The 20,293-nt window shown below is 41.3% G+C and overlaps 1 protein-coding gene across 1 annotated transcript in view; it reads right to left on the bottom strand.

The window, feature by feature from the left end:
- Positions 1 to 20,293, bottom strand: part of LOC134226764 (kelch-like protein 18) — a 121,504-nt gene that overhangs the window by 81,399 nt on the left and 19,812 nt on the right. Inside the window, exons 3-4 of the mRNA XM_062707736.1 lie at positions 8,414 to 8,554; positions 7,799 to 8,280 (exon numbers count right to left, since the gene is read on the bottom strand). Of these exons, the coding sequence (XP_062563720.1) occupies positions 7,799 to 8,280; positions 8,414 to 8,554 (623 nt within the window). The remainder of the gene's footprint in view (positions 1 to 7,798; positions 8,281 to 8,413; positions 8,555 to 20,293) is intronic.

Genomic DNA, 20,293 nt, shown 5'->3' with positions numbered 1-20,293 from the left:
GGAATATCGAGTCTATCAAATGCTTTGCTAAAGTCTGTGTAAAGCGCCTCAACATGACTACCTTTGTCCATAGCATTCAATGAGTAATTTACAAATTCTAAAAGATTGGTAGTAGTCGAACGTCCTTTAAAGAACCCGTGTTGTGCATCTGTTATTATATGTTTTATTTGGTTGAACATCCTTCTATTGATGATTGATTTAAAAGTTTAGGAATACATGAGATAACGGCTACTCCACGATAATTTCCAATATCAGATTTTTTCCCTGATTTAAAAATTGGTATTAGAAAAGACTTCTTCCATTCTTTTGAAAGCTACTGGTTTCTAAAGATAACTTGAATAACAAAAATAAAGGTGACGTAAATTCGCTTGCCAACTTTTTCAAAACATAGGTGGGATTCCATCTGGTCCGGATCCTTTCGGGGCATTCAAATTCTGTAGAGCTGCCAAAATCTCCGTTACATTAATTTGGTTCACAACAACACTGCTTAAATAGTCAGGAAGATGTGAAAAATATTCATAATCACGACCATTTTCGAAAAACGGTATATGTCTCTTGAAAAAAGGTTGCAAAAAGACTACAAATTACATCAGCATTATCTCCTAATTTTTCATCTTAAGTCATTTTCGATGGAAAATTGCTGGATTTTAGCTTGGTTTTGGCATACTTGAAAAAGTTTTTTGGACATGATTTGATTTCATTTTCGGTTTTAGCATTATACTCCGTAAGAGCCGAAGACATGGCTAAACTAAGTTGATCGCAAATATTCAAATAGTTTTCTAAATTTTCTTGACTTGTGTATTGTTTATAAAGTTTATGAGCCTTTTGCTTTCGGTTTTTTCAAATTTGTTTGTTGAACCATATTGGGTTTTTTGAGTTATAATTGCGACGTTTCCTCACGAGTGGTACTTCATTCCGAACAATGTCTAATAAAATTGCATAAAAGTCTGTAACAGCACATTCAATGTCAGTTTGATTTTGTAAAATTTGTTGCCAATTAGCTCTGTTCAATTTTTGTTTAATGTTGTCATTTTTATAATCGAGAATATTTTCGAAATCATAGCCATAAGGATCATGGTTCCGATGCCCAAATACAGAGTATTCTATTGCTGTTTGAAATGCTTCATTTTTCCATAACGGCGATAGAGACTCATTTACACAGCCCGGTGGCATCCCTATCTCACACAATAGGTTTGTTTTGCAGCCAACATTGCGCGACCGTATCCCACTGACAGTTCTGTATCCTAATGGGAATCAAATGTGATGTTTGTAAACAAAACACATACCATCATGAATTTTACACTGAGATGTTGGCTACAGAAACATGGCGTCGTGCCAGGTGGCTGCATTTACACAGAAATCATCGAGAGTGTTTGTAAATTATAGGTCCAAATAACAATTTTGTCGATTTTTCACATAATTAATTTGATTCATACCTAAACATGCAGTTTTTTCAAAAATAAATTGTAAAGTCTCATTTTTACCGACAACTGGCAGCAAAATACTTTCATTCTCAGAATCTGGAATGAAGTCTGCATTACGTTGGTTGAAATCGCCGTAAATGTGAACTTTGAATTCAGGAGGAAAATGGGAAATAATTTCATCGGCATTATGGAAGAACTTTTCATATGAGGATTTACAAGCTTGATCTGGAGGAAAGTACACTGTTGCAAAAATGTGAGTTTCACCATCAATATGCGTTTTTACCCACACATGCTCAAATTCATTAAATTTGGTAGAATCAATGAGCTCCGAATTATGTTTTGAGGAAATTGCGATGAGAACACCTCCGCCAGACATTCTTTGCGCTAAGACGAGATCTCGGTCATCTCTAAAAACATTATAATCACTACCAAAAACTTCCTCGCTTTTAACGCTTTCTGACCAAATTGTTTCAGTTCCTAAAATAACCGAGAAAGAGGAACTCAAAATTTGTTTATGTATTTCGTTCATTTTGATAGCACTTTTCATACGATTGAAGTTCTGACAGTATACAAGTAGTTCTGTTGCCTGTGCGTTTGATGAAGTTTTGGTAGTTCGTCAATACCATTACAATTTTCTACGACTTCCTCCAATGAGTGCGTTAAGTTGATCGGTAGTACTATTTGTTGGTCACTTTCTGCATCTCCTGACTGCGTCAATTCCTTTAAAAACCCGTCTGTTGGCAGGAGCACGAAGAACAGTGATTTGTGAATGAGCTCCTTAGCGCCGGTCCAAATGCCCAATTGGGAGATGATGAACTGTCATGACTAGGGTTCAGTGTTTCTCCTCGTTGAAAATTTATGCCGCGGTTTTTAACTGGTCCCGAAAACATGGCTTTTGCTGCTGTAAGCAAATCCTTATCCGGGGGGAGAAATCCATTACGATTGTGATTATGGTTGACATTCTTGTTGCTATTATTTCCGCATTTATTCCGGTTCATAAAGCTGTTCCGATCATTGTGGTTCATGCGATTATGGTTGTGATTATTGTCGTTGTTTCCAAATTGTTGTTTCTGCTTCTGTTGACCATTTTTCTGCTTATGTCGTTGTTGTTGTGTCTTTTGTTGATGAAGTTATTGTTGCTGGTATTATTGTTTTTGTTGTTGAAATTATTGTTGTTGTATCTTCTGTTGATATTGAAGTTGCTATTTTTGTTTTGGTTGTTGAAATTATTGTTGTTTTTGTTTTTGTATTTGTTATTGTTTGTATTGTTGCTATTCTTATTTTTACGCCACATCGCTTTTTGCTCCTGTGCTCTTTTGAGTTCTACGTATTCAGACTCAGAGCACAACACTTTGTTTGGCCCCATTACACGCCAGGTTGTTGTGTCGTTTTCAGCTGAAGCTTCATCTAGATCATTGCGAGTCAGCTCCGGATGTATCACTGGCTCTGAACTCAGTTCGTCCATTAAATTTGGAGTTGATACCGTAGGAGTCAAGTCACTTTTCAGAGCGTTGACTGTGCTGGATAGCAACTTCAATTCATTCATGATGGCGTCGGTTGAGGTAGATTCACTCTGGCTTGAATTGTGTTCCTCGCAATGGTTGGCCATTCCAATTGTTAGCGAACTCACTTTATCGAATTCATTACATATTCGGTTCAATTCTTTGGCGAAGTCGGTTGACAGTGTTTTGCATAGTCGGCCATATTTTCCTTCGTCGACTGCAATGACGAATCGAACAGTGACGTGATGTGATTTTTAGCTCATCAACATCAGGAGTTTTTTGCCCATATTGCTTTGATATTGAGTAGAAGATTGTATTTCCTTCTTTAACTCATTAATGTCCATTTCAATGTTCTCAAAGCATCCAGTAATGTTTAGCTGGTTGAGAACGGATGCTAACTTGTGATTAGCATCCATAAGGGACTTATTGTGCTTAATCGCCTCTTGCTGCTGACTCAGAAGTTTTTCAAAATTAACTTCCAATACGAAGCGCTTTTGGCATTCGTAGCACAATGGCAGCATATAAGCAAGAATGTGTTGCTCATAATTCCTCTGGGTACCTACGCATGCAGCGTGAAACTTTCTACCACACGACCCGAAACAACACCATACGTGTTTATCGTCACTCACGGTACAGTTATTGATATCGCACGGCATGATTCACTTACGTAGCAATAACAAATCGACACAACTTAAAACGCGCGCGGTTCAGTTAAGCGGAGCAAAATTAATATACGTGCTACCCGGCCGGTGACTAATTAAGAAGAAAATTATGCGCAGACTTCTAAGAAGGAACATCGGATTTGGGCAGAACTGAGTAGAATAACATTATGTTAACATTGGGCTCTACGTACTATGGACACAATTGAATACTGTCAGATTTCAAGTAGGCGTAGTTGGCCTGGTAAACCAATTGATCTAGGGACTAGCAGGGACATAATTGGTTGCTTTCGCCGCTTCATCAAGAGTAGTAGACCTGGGAAAACATTTTATCCGAGGTCCACGGAGAACCTAGAACTTCTGGTTTGGGTATAACTGAATTGCAAATCACACGCGTGAGCTCCAGGGAGTAAATGGATATGCCATGGAAATCGAGCGCAGTTGACCTGATAGAACAAATTGATCTGAATTCCAGAACAGTTTTTGAAATATAGAACAATGTTTTGGACAATGTTGAGTTTCGAATATTATTCATGAGCTTTCTATGGCCTTGCATGGACATGAATTGTAGCTGTCGTTTTTTCAAGAGTAGTTGACCTGATATATCAATTTATCGAAGGTCCAGAACAGATTGGGGAACCAAGAGCAACTGGTTTGGGTATAGCTCACTTGCAAATCATACACGTGAGCTCTAGGGACTAGCAAGGACAAGACAGGTTTTCGTTATTTTCTTCATCAAATTGAACATAACATATTTCATTAGTCTTCTGAGGTGAACTAGTCTAGGGCTAAAAACCTCACTAATAAAGATTAAGAAAAAAGCTTTCATTAGTATAGATGCCACTTAGCAATCGCTTGGGAAGTTCAGAAGGTACATTTTGTTTACACAAAGTATTGTCAAAGCTATATCATGTGCCATGTTGTATAGCTGTAATTGTTGTTCACATTGAAGTTGTCATGTAAATCGAAATTTACTATGTTTTGAAAAAAAAACCTTATTAATCCAGCTAGCGGTGTTGTAGCCTTTTTCGTTCATTAGATACAATAAAAAAATGAGAGAGATTTTGTAAGCGTGTTTTATGTATAAAAAAATATTATGGCCATACTTTCGGGGCCCATAGTCCGATTTGGCCAATTTTCATTAGCAAACAATAAGGCCGGATTCCTCGTCCAATGGAACTTTTTACGGTTAATTCGGCCAATGCTAAATTTGTAAATTTGAAAAAATGTGCCTTCAAAATTGTGTACACATACACACACATACATACATACATATAAACAGACATCACCTCAATTCGTCGAGCTGAGTCGATACTTATATAACACTATCGGTCTCCGAGCCTTCTACCAAAAGTTCTGTTTTGGAATGATCATACGTATAATACGAGAAAGTATACAAGTATACGAGAAAGAAAAAACATCCTTACTTACACCCTTCTAGGAAAAAAATGAACATCCCTAGAAACATAACTCACCAGTATGGTGAAACTAGATGAGATGGATAAGACATCCGCGAAAGAATTATTATCAAAATCGCTCAAAAGACGCCTGTTTTTAAATTTAGTTACCATGATTTTCTAATCATGCTACTCCGCGTCAATAATTTTATCACGGTAGTCGTATTGTTAATTAAACCATATACCTACACGAAACTTAGAACAGTTTAGTGCTAGTAAACATGTCATGTCCCAATGTAGAAGTTTTCTGTACTTATTTATGTGGCCGAGACTCTGAAATTTGAGGTTCTACAAACCCCATTTGATTTTGGCAACACGTTCGGAACATTATGTTGCCAAAATCGAATCGTTTCTATTTTTTGGTTTTTTATGATAATTCGGGGTTTAATCAGTTTTTGCCTTTCGCGTAATGCTAAGTATACGTAAAGGCTATAGGATCACTCCATAACCATACTTTTGATAAAAGGCTCGGAGACCCATAGTGTTATGAACCAATCGACTCAGCTCGACGAATTAAGGTGATGTCTGTATGTATGTCTGTGTGTGTACAAGAAAATGTGAGACACACTTTTCTGTACTTAGGGCTTATCCTATTTACTTGCAACAGGTTGCATTCGACGCGGAGTCCTTCTTAATTTTTCGCTATTGAAAACTGGCCCAATCGGCCATTGCGTTCCGGAGTTATTAAAAAACATTGTTTTTCCCCAATTTTCCCTTGGAAAAAAAATCAACATTGATTTTTTTTTTCAAATACTGTTACAATGCATTCAAATTAACGCAAATAAATAGAAATTAATGGAAAAAACTAAAACTATCTCCCTAAAATGCACTTTTGATCTCTCTTGTGCTTTTTCTGTTACATTTTATAATACACGAGAAAGGCACCATCACCGCTAGGTGGATTATTCTGAGTTTTTACTCTGATTTGGAAATCCAAGGATTATGCCTTGACACTAGTTTTTTTTGTGAATTATTAGATTTTCGCGGTTTGAGTTCTGTGCGTGATCTCTCTTGTTTCGGACAGCAGAACGATCGCGCGGTCGGCCGAATTATTGTGTTCTGCATTGCGCGGCCGGTAATAAAATTAATCAGTTCTGTGCGTGATCTCTCTTGTTTTGGACAGCAGAACGATCGCGCGGTCGGCCGAATTATTGTGTTCTGCATTGCGCGGCCGGTAATAAAATTAATCAGTTCTGTGCGTGATCTCTCTTGTTTCGGACAGCAGAACGATCGCGCGGTCGGCCGAATTATTGTGTTCTGCATTGCGCGGCCGGTAATAAAATTAATCAGTTCTGTGCGTGATCTCTCATGTTTCGGACAGCAGAACGATCGCGCGGTCGGCCGAATTATTGTGTTCTGCGTTGCACGGCCGGCAATAAAATTAATCAGTTCTGTGCGTGATCTCTCTTGTTTCGGACAGCAGAACGATCGCGCGGTCGGCCGAATTATTGTGTTCTGCATTGCGCGGCCGGTAATAAAATTAATCAGTTCTGTGCGTGATCTCTCTTGTTTCGAACAGCAGAACGATCGCGCGGTCGGCCGAATTATTGTGTTCTGCATTGCGCGGCCGGTAATAAAATTAATCAGTTCTGTGCGTGATCTCTCATGTTTCGGACAGCAGAACGATCGCGCGGTCGGCCGAATTATTGTGTTCTGCGTTGCGCGGCCGGCAATAAAATTAATCAGTTCTGTGCGTGATCTCTCTTGTTTCGGACAGCAGAACGATCGCGCGGTCGGCCGAGTTATTGTGTTCTGCATCGCGCGGCCGGTAATAAAATTAATCAGTTCTGTGCGTGATCTCTCTTGTTTCGGACAGCAGAACGATCGCGCGGTCGGCCGAATTATTGTGTTCTGCATTGCGCGGCCGGTAATAAAATTAATCAGTTCTGTGCGTGATCTCTCATGTTTCGGACAGCAGAACGATCGCGCGGTCGGCCGAATTATTGTGTTCTGCGTTGCGCGGCCGTCATGGGTTCAATCCCAGTTCCGTTCCATTCTCCTACTTTTTATCTTTCTCTTTATTTCTTATGTTCTAGCAATCGCTAGAACTGGAAATGGACTTCCATACCGTTTCCATTACTATTCCTATACCTTCAACTTGAGTATTCTAACAGTAATCTGCTAGAATTGGAAATGAACTATAGAGTTCGTTTCCTACATCCAATTAGAAATTCCATCAGTTACCTTCTCCTATCTATCACATTGGCAGCTCGTTAACCAAGACGGACCCCTGCCTCTCCAACCTAACCCAGAAATTCCAACAAATTCCGCATGAACTCGTGGCAAGTGCAGAGGTATATTCGGCTTGCAGTGGGCGAGTGATTGCATCATCATTTCCTCCCCTTCCCTACATTGACTTGCATTCTGACGTGGCAGGCGCCAGTATGACCTAACAAATGAGATCACCAGTACTTGTACATTGAAGATGTGTGCTAGTCCCAAGCAAACATCTGTTGGTTCCCTGTGCAAGAACAGCTGATCTGGTCATAATGGAGTAGCAACTACGAGCAGTCAATCAAGCTCAAGCTCAAGCTCAAGCTGAATTATTAGATTTTCGCGGTTTATAAGCAATTTCTAAAATAAATTAAAAAATTTAAAAAAAAAATTGTTGCCAGAATCGAATGCTGCCAATATTAAATGGCTTTGTTTCCAAACTCGAATGAGGTCTATTATAGTTAAATCCATCTTTCAGTACCGGAAATAAGCCTGCCAAAGTTATAAGCTTCTATACTATACTTATAAATAGATATATTTACCTCCAACGGCATAAATTTGTCCAACAACATAATCGCAGCATCGGGGCCTAGTGCGTGATGCAGAAACAAGTGCCCTACGTTCCGGCATCAGGTGAAAATCACGTGCTTCATCCAGCAAATCCCTGCACTTGTGCGATGTACGAATCAATTCTTCCGTCGCTACACTATCGGCTAAAAACTGGGGTGACAAAAGCGGTAGACGGATATTGGCCAGTATGTTGGGTAAATAAACACCGCGGTTCTGTTGATCAAATTTAACCCACTTCATGCAGGCATCAAAAATACGTTCCTCAGTTGGAACATTCAGCTCATCACGACGAACAATATCAATCAAATCATCAAAATTCAGCCCCATAAACTCGTCAGATAATGCGACCTTGGAGAAATACTGATGTATGTAGCGATCCGCTGCAGTTACTAGTTGCGCGCATCCAAGCGTATCTGCAAAATGACGGATACCGAGAACGTTTTGCGGATGGAACCTGAATACAAAAGTATTTTACATTAGTATGGTGGTAAAAGTGCAGAACTGAATTTCATAGCAATAGCCCGTAGTACGTTTGAATAATGTACAAACTTAGGTTAAACAAAAAATTCACCGAAAACTGATCATACCTGTCTTTAAGGAAATCTGCACATGCATCCCGGACCTTGTTTAGCTGCAGGAATGATGCACCAACCATGAGTCCTTGAACGTTTTGGTTGTCGATTTTAACTACTCCGCTGTAGGCAAAATTTATCAAACTCTCCAAAGCACTATAAAAAAGACAGAAAAAAAATGCTTAGAAAATATAATATAATAACCCCTGTATCGATCTAGTTGTCTGTCAATCGATCTGCTTCTGTGCGTTTAGTGGTAGAATTAGACATTTGAATTGTAGGGGAACTGTACCGGTTTTGGCCATGTTCCTAATTTGGCCAATTTTGCGAATAACTCCAAAAATAAAACAATTCGCAAGGGTTTTATTAGTTCCAATAAGAGATATATCCCTCACGCTTCAACGCTGCTTTCAACTGATCGATTATTTTGGAAAAATATGTATTTTTCAGGGTGGGCCAAATTAGGCACTAAGTTGGCCAAAACCGGTGCACTTCCCCTATACCTAATTCACTTTTCAATCCCGAGCAAAGCCTGGGAAAATGAAGCTAGTTATCTATAAACTGCAACATGCACCCAGTAAGCTTGAAAAGTTTCAACAGAAATGGCGTATTGAAACGAACGCATCGGAAACTCGGGCAAAAGATGGCTCCGACACGTTTTCCAGTTAAAGTCAACGGAATTGACATTCCGTGGGAGAACGAGGTCAGATATCTGGGACTGACGATGGACCAAAAGCTGCTTTTTGATGAACACATAATATCAAAGCATCAACAAATTCAATGGTCTGATGCTTGTACTCGCTGATCAACCGGAGATCGTCTCTTCAACTTGGCCAATATGCTGCTGCTCTTCAAATGTGTTATCAGAACAATCCACACATACCTATGCTAAGTTTAGACAAGGCAAGTGAGTTGAACAACTGAATGCGAATTGAACGTCTAACAACCGTCATTCAACTCACTTGAACTAAAAGAAAGTTGAACAAGTTCAACTTTTGGAAAGTCAGTTGAATTCAACTGAATTATTGAATTCACTTTTCTAGATCTCATCTGCGACGTCTGCAAGTTTGGACAAGGCAAGTGAATTGAAAGTCGCTTGTATTGAACGCAAAATGGACATCTAAAAACCCTCCGTTCAATTCGTTTATTATTTGTACCTCATTTTTTTTATTCTTTATTAATGTGTTTTTTTTATCTATAGATTAAGTTAAACACCGATTTGCACCTCAAGCACCCATCAAGCCAATCATTTCTGCTGCTGCACACAAGCAAAAATAATCCAACTAGCCGCCGTCTATTTCTAAACCCATATGGCCCGTTTACATATTCGCTAGTTCTTGCGGACAATGCACTATGGTCCAGGATACAGATTTACGCTTAAAGATGCATTTTACGCCAAAACTATATTTTTTAGAAAAAACTGTTGTTCTACAAAATTGTTCGAAATAGTAAGGCCATCATTATGGTGCTACCAAAAAAAGGGTGGCCCATCATATACAAAAAAAAGAAATTTTTTTTTTATTTATCGGTATATTGACATGTTATGTTCTACAAAGTTGTAGCGCAGCTTATTCCAATCAATTTTGCTAAAAAAAACTTTTTCTGTAGATCTTAAGTTGGCTGATTTAGAGCAATTTTACCTAATTGGATTGGGGTGTACCTCAAAAAAACAGTTTTTTTATTCTACTTTTTTTATTTTAGATTTCTCGAAAAAGTCGTCTTCAGGTGACTTTAAGAGTTCAAAAAAATGCAGCTTTTGATGGGTAAATATGCTCAATATCTTTTTCCGATCAAAAGTTACAATCGTTTTTCTGTCAATTTTTTTTTTCATAATTTGATATCTCCGGTTAGGGCAGACCAAAAAAGTATGTTTACACGGCATTTGAAAGAGACCAATTCACGACCAACTGGCACAACCCTACTTCATTGAGCGCCGTTGCTGATGAAGCAAGTGTGTAGGAGCCGGACAATGCTAAATACTCATCCTACTTGGTTGGCATGTGTACAAAAATACATTTGAGAGAGTTAGTTCTGAAAATGTATTGCGAGAGTTCGGCTGGTACCTGGTGCTGGGAATTCGGTTTCATCAGTACCCGCTAAGCTGCGGAGGACGACGGAGGTCCTTCGTAGCTTAGTAGGGAAAGCACCTGTCTATCGTACTGGGGTCGTGGGATCAAAGCCCACCGAAGGAGGCGGTTACCCTCCAATGCCTTTTCCGAACTAAATCTATCACATGTTGTATATATGCATAATCGAGTTTCAGACATGGATCTACAATATTTGACATCTTACACTAGCGCCTTCTGTTGACTTTGTTGAACTAAACTTCATTTTGTGCAACATACACGTAGGGTGGTGGTAAAGTAATTGAGCGATGGATTTCCAAAGAAATTGCTCAAGCTGTTACGTCTGTTTGTCTGTGGTTTAAATGTTAGGGACAAAATTGCTACCTGTGCTGTGCACAGGTTGCATATGCTTACGCGACGCCACTGTTTTTGCATATGGTTTAAACAATCAATCTTTGAAGCGTTATAACTTTTTTTGGTAGACGTTCCAGCAATGTACCTTCTTCTGCAAAATTGTTCGGCAACCTTTGGGTTATACTTTAACCTTTAACGCAATGTGCTACTTGGTTTACAATGAACTGAAACATCTAGAAAAAAATCAGCTGAAATACAATAAAGCTGCTGGAAAGGAGGAGATTCCGGTAGAGTTTTTCAAACACGGAAGTGAGCAGCTGCATCAATCGATCCACCACTTATCCAAAAAATGTGGGAGAATGAAGAACTGCCTGCCTGGCCTCTTATACCCAATATTTGAGAAAGGGCACAGACTAGAGTGTGCCAATTACAGAGGGATCACCCTTCTGAACTCGGATAGACAGAGACCCACATTTAATGCAGCGCTACGGCGACGGCTTCCCAGCTGGCACTGTTAAACGCGTTTTTGACGTCAATCGTTACTACAGCACAGAACCGATTGCCGCACCTCTTTTTCTTGGATGCTTCCTCTGCAACTTCAACGACCGCCTTAATTGCAGCCATCGTCGATCTGCCTTTCTGGAATTCGAACTGATTCTCCGATAAGCCAATCTCGCGCCCTCCGTGAAGTTTTTAGAGCCACGTTTGGAATTCCATTCGGACCCGGAGCTTTCTTCATCTTCGGACCTTTCGCCACTGATGACAGCTCGTCGCTGGAGAATTGCTTACCTGCAATGGTTACTCGGTATTCATCTTCGTACGGTGTAGGCGGCCACGTTGTAGAATCATGCTGCTGGGAAAAACCGTCCACGATGATCTTCAGCTTGTCCGAACACATCTGCACTGGCGTCGCTGGTCTTCTGATCTTCGCTATTGGGAGACGATAAGCAGGGACGGGAATGGTTGATATTTATGTTTACCATTCATTCTTCCATATAATCACAGAAAAACAAAACCACGGCAGCTGCAGTAACAGCCAAACCAAGCAGACGACAGTCAGCCCATGCTTTTACTATTTTCTCTCCGCTCAATTAATGTTTTCGTACAATAATTTCACAACGTATTACCGTTTTTGGTGGCAAATATTCAATTCATTACTCTTTGCTAATTTTAGAGATTAGAACTAATACACCAGTACCAATAGCTAGCACTCTTTCCAGGCTGTGCGTCACGGGTAATTAAACTCGATTATGTTATGTTTGCGCTGCGCATGAGCCGAAACAAGAAAGCTCACGAAAATGCTGACCCCACCGACGGCACAAGACTCGACGACGCAGCAGCAAGAAACAGTTTACTGATTAAGAAAACAGGTAAAAAATGCAGCGTGAATTTTTTTTTTGTCACACTGTTTTGGTATGTTCGGTGCATGAAATTTGACCGGATAAAACGCAAAATCCAAGTGTTGCTCAGAACGTTAAAACTAACGTTCTTAACGCCTTCCTTCAGTACGCTAGCACAATCTTGCAAGTTTCGCTTTTTCTTCAGGACCCTGCACTCCTGGAGTGTCTCTGCTTCGCTTATCCGTGCGAGTATTTCGGGGGCTCATCGATGTCTTTTTTTTCACAAGGGAGAATGCATTTACACACTAACCCAGTACACGTGCATTGTAGTTGCCAAACTACCACACGGAAGTGTACTGGAGTGTCGGACTCGACCATACCGGTAATACCGACTAAACTCCCTTGGGCTCCACCATCGTTTCCCCCAGGAACTACCTCCCAGTACTACTTCTGGGGGATGGCTCATTCTCGCTCACACAGGCACCCGTCCCATGCGAGTCTGACTTGGATGCTCGCTCTATCGCACCCTCAAACACACCCTACATACTCTGTTGCACCTCTGTCATGCCGTGTGGGTCTGACTTGTGTGCCCACCCAAACCCTTGATTCACGCTCATGCACTCCATGCTTGCACACACGCTAACGCTCCTATGAGTCTGACTTGTGTGCTCACCTCTATCATGCCGTGTGGGTCTGACTCTTGTGCCCACCCTTTTCATGCCATGTGGGACTGACTTGTATGCCCACTTTTATCATACCATGTGAGACTGCTCACCTCTTTCATTCAGTTTGCGCTGACACATACTACTCGAGTCATTCGACCTAACACTCCCTCTGGCATCCCTTGTGGGACATTTCGCTTAGGTTCCCACTTCTGACATACCATGTGAGTCTGACTCACCTCGTTCATGCCATATGAGACTAGCTCAACTCAACTCAACTCATTCCTTTCGTACCATGTGAGACTGAGTTGGATGCTCACCCACACTCCTCTGCCACGCCGCGGGGTATCAGTAGTCAGGAACCAACATTCCTGCGCTACTCCCAGCGCGGCGTGTGCAGTCCATACATACACCTATTCATTCACACTTCTGCCATGCTTCGAGGTGACGATCTCGGTGACCATTCACACACTTCTCCGCGTTCGGCACTTTCGCTCTAACTAACTAATCACAAGTTAGTCATGCTTGTCGATTGTTACTCGGCGCGCCAGATTCTCTGCAAGATGCAGGCAATCTGAGTGGTTGCAGTCGAGACTGCGTTCCACTTCTCCACCGCTTGACACATCCTCTGAATAAGATTATCTGGAGTTGTGTCCCGGCCGCAAACGTCTAGCATTGCTCTTCTTTCGACGTCGAAACGAGGACATACGAACAGTATGTGCTCTGCAGTTTCGTACTAGTACTAGTTTTGGTGTCTGCAGTGCCTCGACTGTTGTATGCTCCGCTGCATCTTTCAGTGCTTTTTCAGCTGATTCCGCTTTTCTTTTGAGCACGATCTGATCGTACTCGGCAGCTTTAACAGAGGATTTGATGCTCGTCACTAGAAGCTTGATCTTCATGTGAACATTGTGCTTGTCCTGTACGAAGTCATGAAGCTCGTGACTCGCTTCCGCACCTCCATTAGGTTGAACCTCCCAAGTTGAAATTTTGTCGAAAAAAGGTTGCAAAAGTCCTGTTGCGTGTCAGCAGTTTCGTCATTGAGAAGCATGGATGAAGGCAATCCTTTCGTTCCTAAAAGGTTTCGGGTGAGTTTTTAGGCGTTGTTGAATCCTTCTTCGATAGCGTCGGAAAATGAACCGACTTAAGCGGTAACTCTACCTGTTGTAGACAGTCGCCTCTTGTGATCCCATGGGTGCCTTTGTTAACAGTTGACTCCGATGCCTTGTAACGCCCGCAAATCAGGAATGGTTCATCTGAACCTACTACCCACCGGTATAGGTGACGGGTGTTGAGCGTTACCGGAAGCCTGCCAGGTTGTTTACCGGAACGTGTTACCGATTTCGCAAAAATCGAAACAATAAGCATCCATTAGAGCTCACAATTGTTATTTTACGATAAGCTTGATAAATAAATTAAATTAGTATCTGCGAGTAAATTTAAATTAAAATCCTTCTAGAATTGTTAAAAAAAAACCCTAAGTTTGAACACCGCCTTTATAAAATATACTGCTATTGAGGGGACGATCGAATTCGAAACAAAATTAGCTTTTTAGAAATGACAGCCCTACTAGATCCGATGGAAGAGGACAGATAGCTAATAAATGAAAAGGGGACAAAAATGGATTTTTGGAGGCGAATGGGGTTTTTGGATAGATGATGTGAGGAGTATCGTGTGGATAATCAGTGGAAGCAGTCGAAAGCAATTGATAACGACGAGACAGCGAGTGGCGAAGCGGAAGATCCTTAGCCAGGACGTAGCAGTGATCTCAGTGCGATCAATGACCGCGAGAAAGTGCAAGAAAATCTTGATATGTTTTTCGGCAGCCGCTGTTGTTTAACGCGCCATCCTAATCGGTGCTATGGGCGTGCTATGTCATGACGCCCAGGTTGGTCAAACTTCCACCGCTATTCAGTCCGCTGTAACAGCCATGCTATTATCGAGGATTTACAAGAGCAGAATTCCCCGCCGACGGCACACATCTCCGCAAAATCATCGTTGGTTCCGAACGAATGGACCAACACAACGTCATAGTAATCGAACCCCGATTCCAAGGTACGTGTCTATCCCAGCCATCCAAAGAAGGGCCCCAACATCACCGAACAGCGCTGCAACGAACCCCCCCTCTCCCTCTCTTTGTAGCTAAGAACCCGAATAAACTGTTCAAATCAATCTCTCTCAATCTCTAATCTTAAAAAAAAAACGAAAGAGCATATGGATGTGGCCTTGTTCGAATATGTGGTAGTTCATCGTTTTCTATAATCGGTAAGTGGTAGTGTTCCAAGAATTCTCCCGAGGCCAGTTGCCGACCCTGAGAGATAGCAGAAGAGGTGAGCTAGCCAAGGTACCTAGACGTACGGACGTCACTAAAGGGATCCTTTCAATTGGCGATCCTCCGTGAAATAAAATATTCCAATCTTCCAATTAGAATATTTTTATCCAGCCTCGGGGAGACTCGAGAACAATAGTCACTTGTCTCGATACAGTCGTTCTTTATTATACTACATGCATGACCTGTTGGATGACTGTTTGAATCAGGTAACTACAACAGCTCGTTTATCAGTTGAGATTAGAAGCAAAAAGTCTTTCAGAGATTTATTGCCTAACTGAAGCTTCACGGTAGGTTGCTGGCGTCGTGGGTTTAGAAAGTAACAATTTTGCTTTTGTCGTGTGGATGCTCAATTACTGCTTCATTCAATAAGTACACGTGCGGTAGAAGTAGCAATGGCTTGTCAAGATAACTTAAGCTGATAATATAACGATCCACTATTCAGCCAATCTTGTTAATTTTACAAATATTTTAAATTGATGTTTTATCGGTGGCTAGCGTTGTCGTAGGCTGTGGACGAAGGAATGAAAAGGCTTGAACAAGTTCTGTCTTCCAAGAAAACAATTCCTTGTTGCGATCCCTTCACCTGTGAACGATTCATTCAATGTTTTGATTAATAATTCCATGAAGATCAAACGCTGTTATCTAGTATTAGTGTAACGAATTAGGCATAACTCAGCTTTTAATGTCATTCAGTTGCAATGCCCTTGAGCGAGTGGTTATTCTGGGTCTTAGTCTGAGTAACCCTAATGTTAGTATTGAGCAACACGTATTTTCAGCAAATCTCATAAACTTTCTATTGTATACCAACAACAGGGTTGAATAGAACCGATCAGGAAATTAGATCAAATAATTTTAAAGCTTTAGTAGAATAAACCCATTTCTCCGAAAAAATGAATACAACTAGAGTGCTCGTAGAAAGCAATAAATTTTACTATTCGTCAACTCAAATTCATATAACAGACGGGATAAGGAATCACTTTTTTGTTACAACAGAATTTAAAATTTTCGTGGGCATAGTATCAAGAGAAATCTTTTATACAGGGTCCAAGAATAGCAAACCATTAGGTAGTTAAAAACGAATGTTAACTGTCGAGATTTATCGGTACGAACGATTAATTTTCCGGTGGCTTTTGCATGCCTCTTGGAGTACATCTTTGGTAAAAAAATATCTAAGTTTCCACTCAATAGTTAATAAAACGAAATTTTCAGGATGATTTCAAATTTTAGACAAATATGCTGTAGTCGTAGAGGGAGAGCTAAATACGAGAATGAGTGCAGTCAATTGTGATAGAGTAGCACATAATTTTACACAATAAATGATCCTGCACAACATTGAAATCAAAAACGATTTACATCTCTTTTAATGAGATACATTTAGCAGAGCTCCTGTTAAGATACTAGTTTGCAAAGCATGGATGCTCAGCTAGATAAGATTCTAGTTAGGCTCGTACAACGCGGATTCGTGTAACGAGAAATTATGGAAATAAGGTAGATTTGCCTTCACCATTAGTATGTAGCTCAGTTGACGATAACTTAATTTGTCACGGGCTTAGTGGGCACTTGTCTAATAGAGGCAGTATTGCCTTTACAACAATGCTCATCTGTTATCCCAGATGACGGTAGTCTATTTAGTCACGGGATTAGTTATTCATAAGTTTAACGATTAGTTCTAAAAGCTAGTGAGTGTAAGAGTGTAAGTTATGTGAATGGAAAATGGGGCGCGCCCAACAAGTATGTATGTATGCTGAATGAATGAGATTATGCAATTGTTGTACATTCTTCAATGAAGTTGTAATAAGGAGTATGTAACACAACAAGCTAGAAATGTACGATTATTTTCCGCGAAGCAGCTGAAATGAACCAGTAGGAAGGGTGAAAATTCTTTGTATAGAGGCTTAACCACTATTCTCAAACTCGATTTCGGTTTAACTATAAGATCCAGTCATTTAATAACCATGCTGTATTGTGATTAGCTGACATTGGTCGTGGGCATTGACGAAAAATTGCAAAAACAATTTTTCTTCTCCACGGAGGAAATAATTGTTACCGATTTCGCAAAAATCGAAACAATAAGCATCCATTAGAGCTCACAATTGTTATTTTACGATAAGCTTGATAAATAAATTAAATTAGTATCTGCGAGTAAATTTAAATTAAAATCCTTCTAGAATTGTTAAAAAAAACCCTAAGTTTGAACACCGCCTTTATAAAATATACTGCTATTGAGGGGACGATCGAATTCGAAACAAAATTAGCTTTTTAGAAATGACAGCCCTACTAGATCCGATGGAAGAGGACAGATAGCTGATAAATGAAAAGGGGACAAAAATGGATTTTTGGAGGCGAATGGGGTTTTTGGATAGATGATGTGAGGAGTATCGTGTGGATAATCAGTGGAAGCAGTCGAAAGCAATTGATAACGACGAGACAGCGAGTGGTGAAGCGGAAGATCCTTAGCCAGGACGTAGCCGTGATCTCAGTGCGATCAATGACCGCGAGAAAGTGCAAGAAAATCTTGATATGTTTTTCGGCAGCCGCTGTTGTTTAACGCGCCATCCTAATCGGTGCTATGGGCGTGCTATGTCATGACGCCCAGGTTGGTCAAACTTCCACCGCTATTCAGTCCGCTGTAACAGCCATGCTATTATCGAGGATTTACAAGAGCAGAATTCCCCGCCGACGGCACACATCTCCGCAAAATCATCGTTGGTTCCGAACGAATGGACCAACACAACGTCATAGTAATCGAACCCCGATTCCAAGGTACGTGTCTATCCCAGCCATCCAAAGAAGGGCCCCAACATCACCGAACAGCGCTGCAACGAACCCCCCCCCCCCTCTCTCTCTCTCTTTGTAGCTAAGAACCCGAATAAACTGTTCAAATCAATCTCTCTCAATCTCTAATCTTAAAAAAAAACGAAAGAGCATATGGATGTGGCCTTGTTCGAATATGTGGTAGTTCATCGTTTTCTATAATCGGTAAGTGGTAGTGTTCCAAGAGTTCTCCCGAGGCCAGTTGCCGACCCTGAGAGATAGCAGAAGAGGTGAGCTAGCCAAGGTACCTAGACGTACGGACGTCACTAAAGGGATCCTTTCAAACGGAGGATTGTTTGTAGCGTATTACTGCCCCTATACTGCCGTTATATGCATACTTGGCCCATGTTTGCTGGAATTCCCTATATACATGGGACAGTTATGCGTATAACGGCAGTATACGCATAAGAAAATCATGTTAGTTTTCTCTAACTTCAGTAATTTGTCGTTGAGTTTTCAAAACTAGTGCTGCATAAAAAGCCACAACAAATTCAAATAAATAGATAAAATCTTCCTAAATATTTAATACATTTGTTTTGCCTTTCTCGTATACTAAGTATACGAAGAGGCTATATGATCGCTCCAAAAACAAACTTTTTATAGAAGGCTCGGACACCCATAGTGTTATATACCGATCGACACAGTTCGACGAATTGAGGTGATGTCTGTGTGTACGTGTTTTTGCCTTTCTCGTACACCGAGGTGTAGTGAAAAGGCTATATATTCACTTCCAACACGATTTTCTGATAGAAGGTCCGGAGACCCATAGTGTTATATACCAATCGACGCAGCTCGACGAATTGAGATGATGTCTGTCTGTGTGTATGTGTGTGCGTGTGTGTATGTATGTGCGCAAATTCAAACTCACTCATCTTTTAGGCACTTATCTTGATCCGACTTGTTTGCAATAAGTTGCATTCGACCTGTCCCATTGTTTCCTATTGAAAATTGGCCAGATCGGACTATGGCATCAAAAGTTATGGCCAAAATACGATTTATATACAAAAAACACGCTAAGAAATTCTCACTCAATTTTTTTATATATATCTAATGTACGAGAAAGGCACAAACACCGCTAGGTGGACCAATCAGGGTTTTTTTTTCTTTCCTAAGCAATGGAGGCGGAATCTGTTCAACAGACTTCATGGGTTGGACGTCCAACGCCTGCGCCTGAACTAGCCATTTCTCGAGTCCACGCGCCAACTTCTGTGTAGCTCCGAGACGATTTGGACGATAGCCGATAAAAAGGCGTTCCAGCCAACTTCATCTTTTCACATCCTCCGGACTAGGTTGTCCGGGGTAGTGTCCAGACCACATGTGGCAAGCATGTGGTCACGCATTGTGCGAAAACGTGGGCACACGAACAACACGTGTTCCGCCGTTTCCTCTAAATCTGCGCACACCGGACACTCCGGCGAGGCCGAGGCTGTAAGGATGTGGGTCAGGTGGAAAGTGATTTCTCCATTGCGCCTCTTGACCCACGTACCTATCTCCGGTATCAACCTATGTGTCCATCTACCCTTTGCGGAACTATCTCACGCACGCTACCCGATCGAATAGAGTTCGCCGTCGTACCAAACTGACTATCTACAAAACGATTATAAGACCGGTAGTTCTCTACGGACACGAGACCTGGACGATGCTCGTGGAGGACCAACGCGCACTGGGAGTTTTTGAAAGGAAAGTGTTGCGTACCATCTATGGTGGGGTGCAGATGGCGGACGGTACGTGTAGGAGGCGAATGAACCACGAGTTGCATCAGCTGTTGGGAGAACCATCCATCGTTCACACCGCGAAAATCGGAAGACTGCGGTGGGCCGGGCACGTAGCCAGAATTTCGGACATGGTCCGGTGAAAATGGTTCTCGACAATGATCCGACGGGAACAAGAAGGCGAGGTGCACAGCGGGCAAGGTGGATTGATCAGGTGGAGGACGATTTGCGGACCCTCCGCAGACTGCGTGGTTGGCGAAGTGCAGCCATGGACCGAGCTGAATGGAGAAGTCTTTTATATGCAGCACAGGCCACTCCGGCCTTAGTCTGATAATAAATAAAATACGCTACCATTTAACCATTGAGGCCATCCTGACAGTCGGATGCCTCTCGTGCCGCGCATTTCGAAGCACTCTATGTCTTCACCGATAACGATTTCAATAGGCATAATATCGGTGATGACGCAAAGTACACGCACGCAACTCTTAAGCACATAAGCCTATACGTACGTACAGTTGCCTGCCCTTATCACCGCTCGTTGCTCCGACTTTCGGTTGGTAATAACAACCACCTCATCCAGTTCTAACTTCCTGGAACTCATCCACTGCTCCACAATTG

This window comes from Armigeres subalbatus, chromosome 3 (genome assembly GCF_024139115.2).
Source record: "Armigeres subalbatus isolate Guangzhou_Male chromosome 3, GZ_Asu_2, whole genome shotgun sequence".
NCBI classification, from domain to species: Eukaryota; Metazoa; Arthropoda; class Insecta; order Diptera; family Culicidae; genus Armigeres; species Armigeres subalbatus.
The sequence above is the reverse complement of the archived record's forward strand: the minus strand, read 5'-3'. Positions and strand labels throughout refer to the sequence as shown.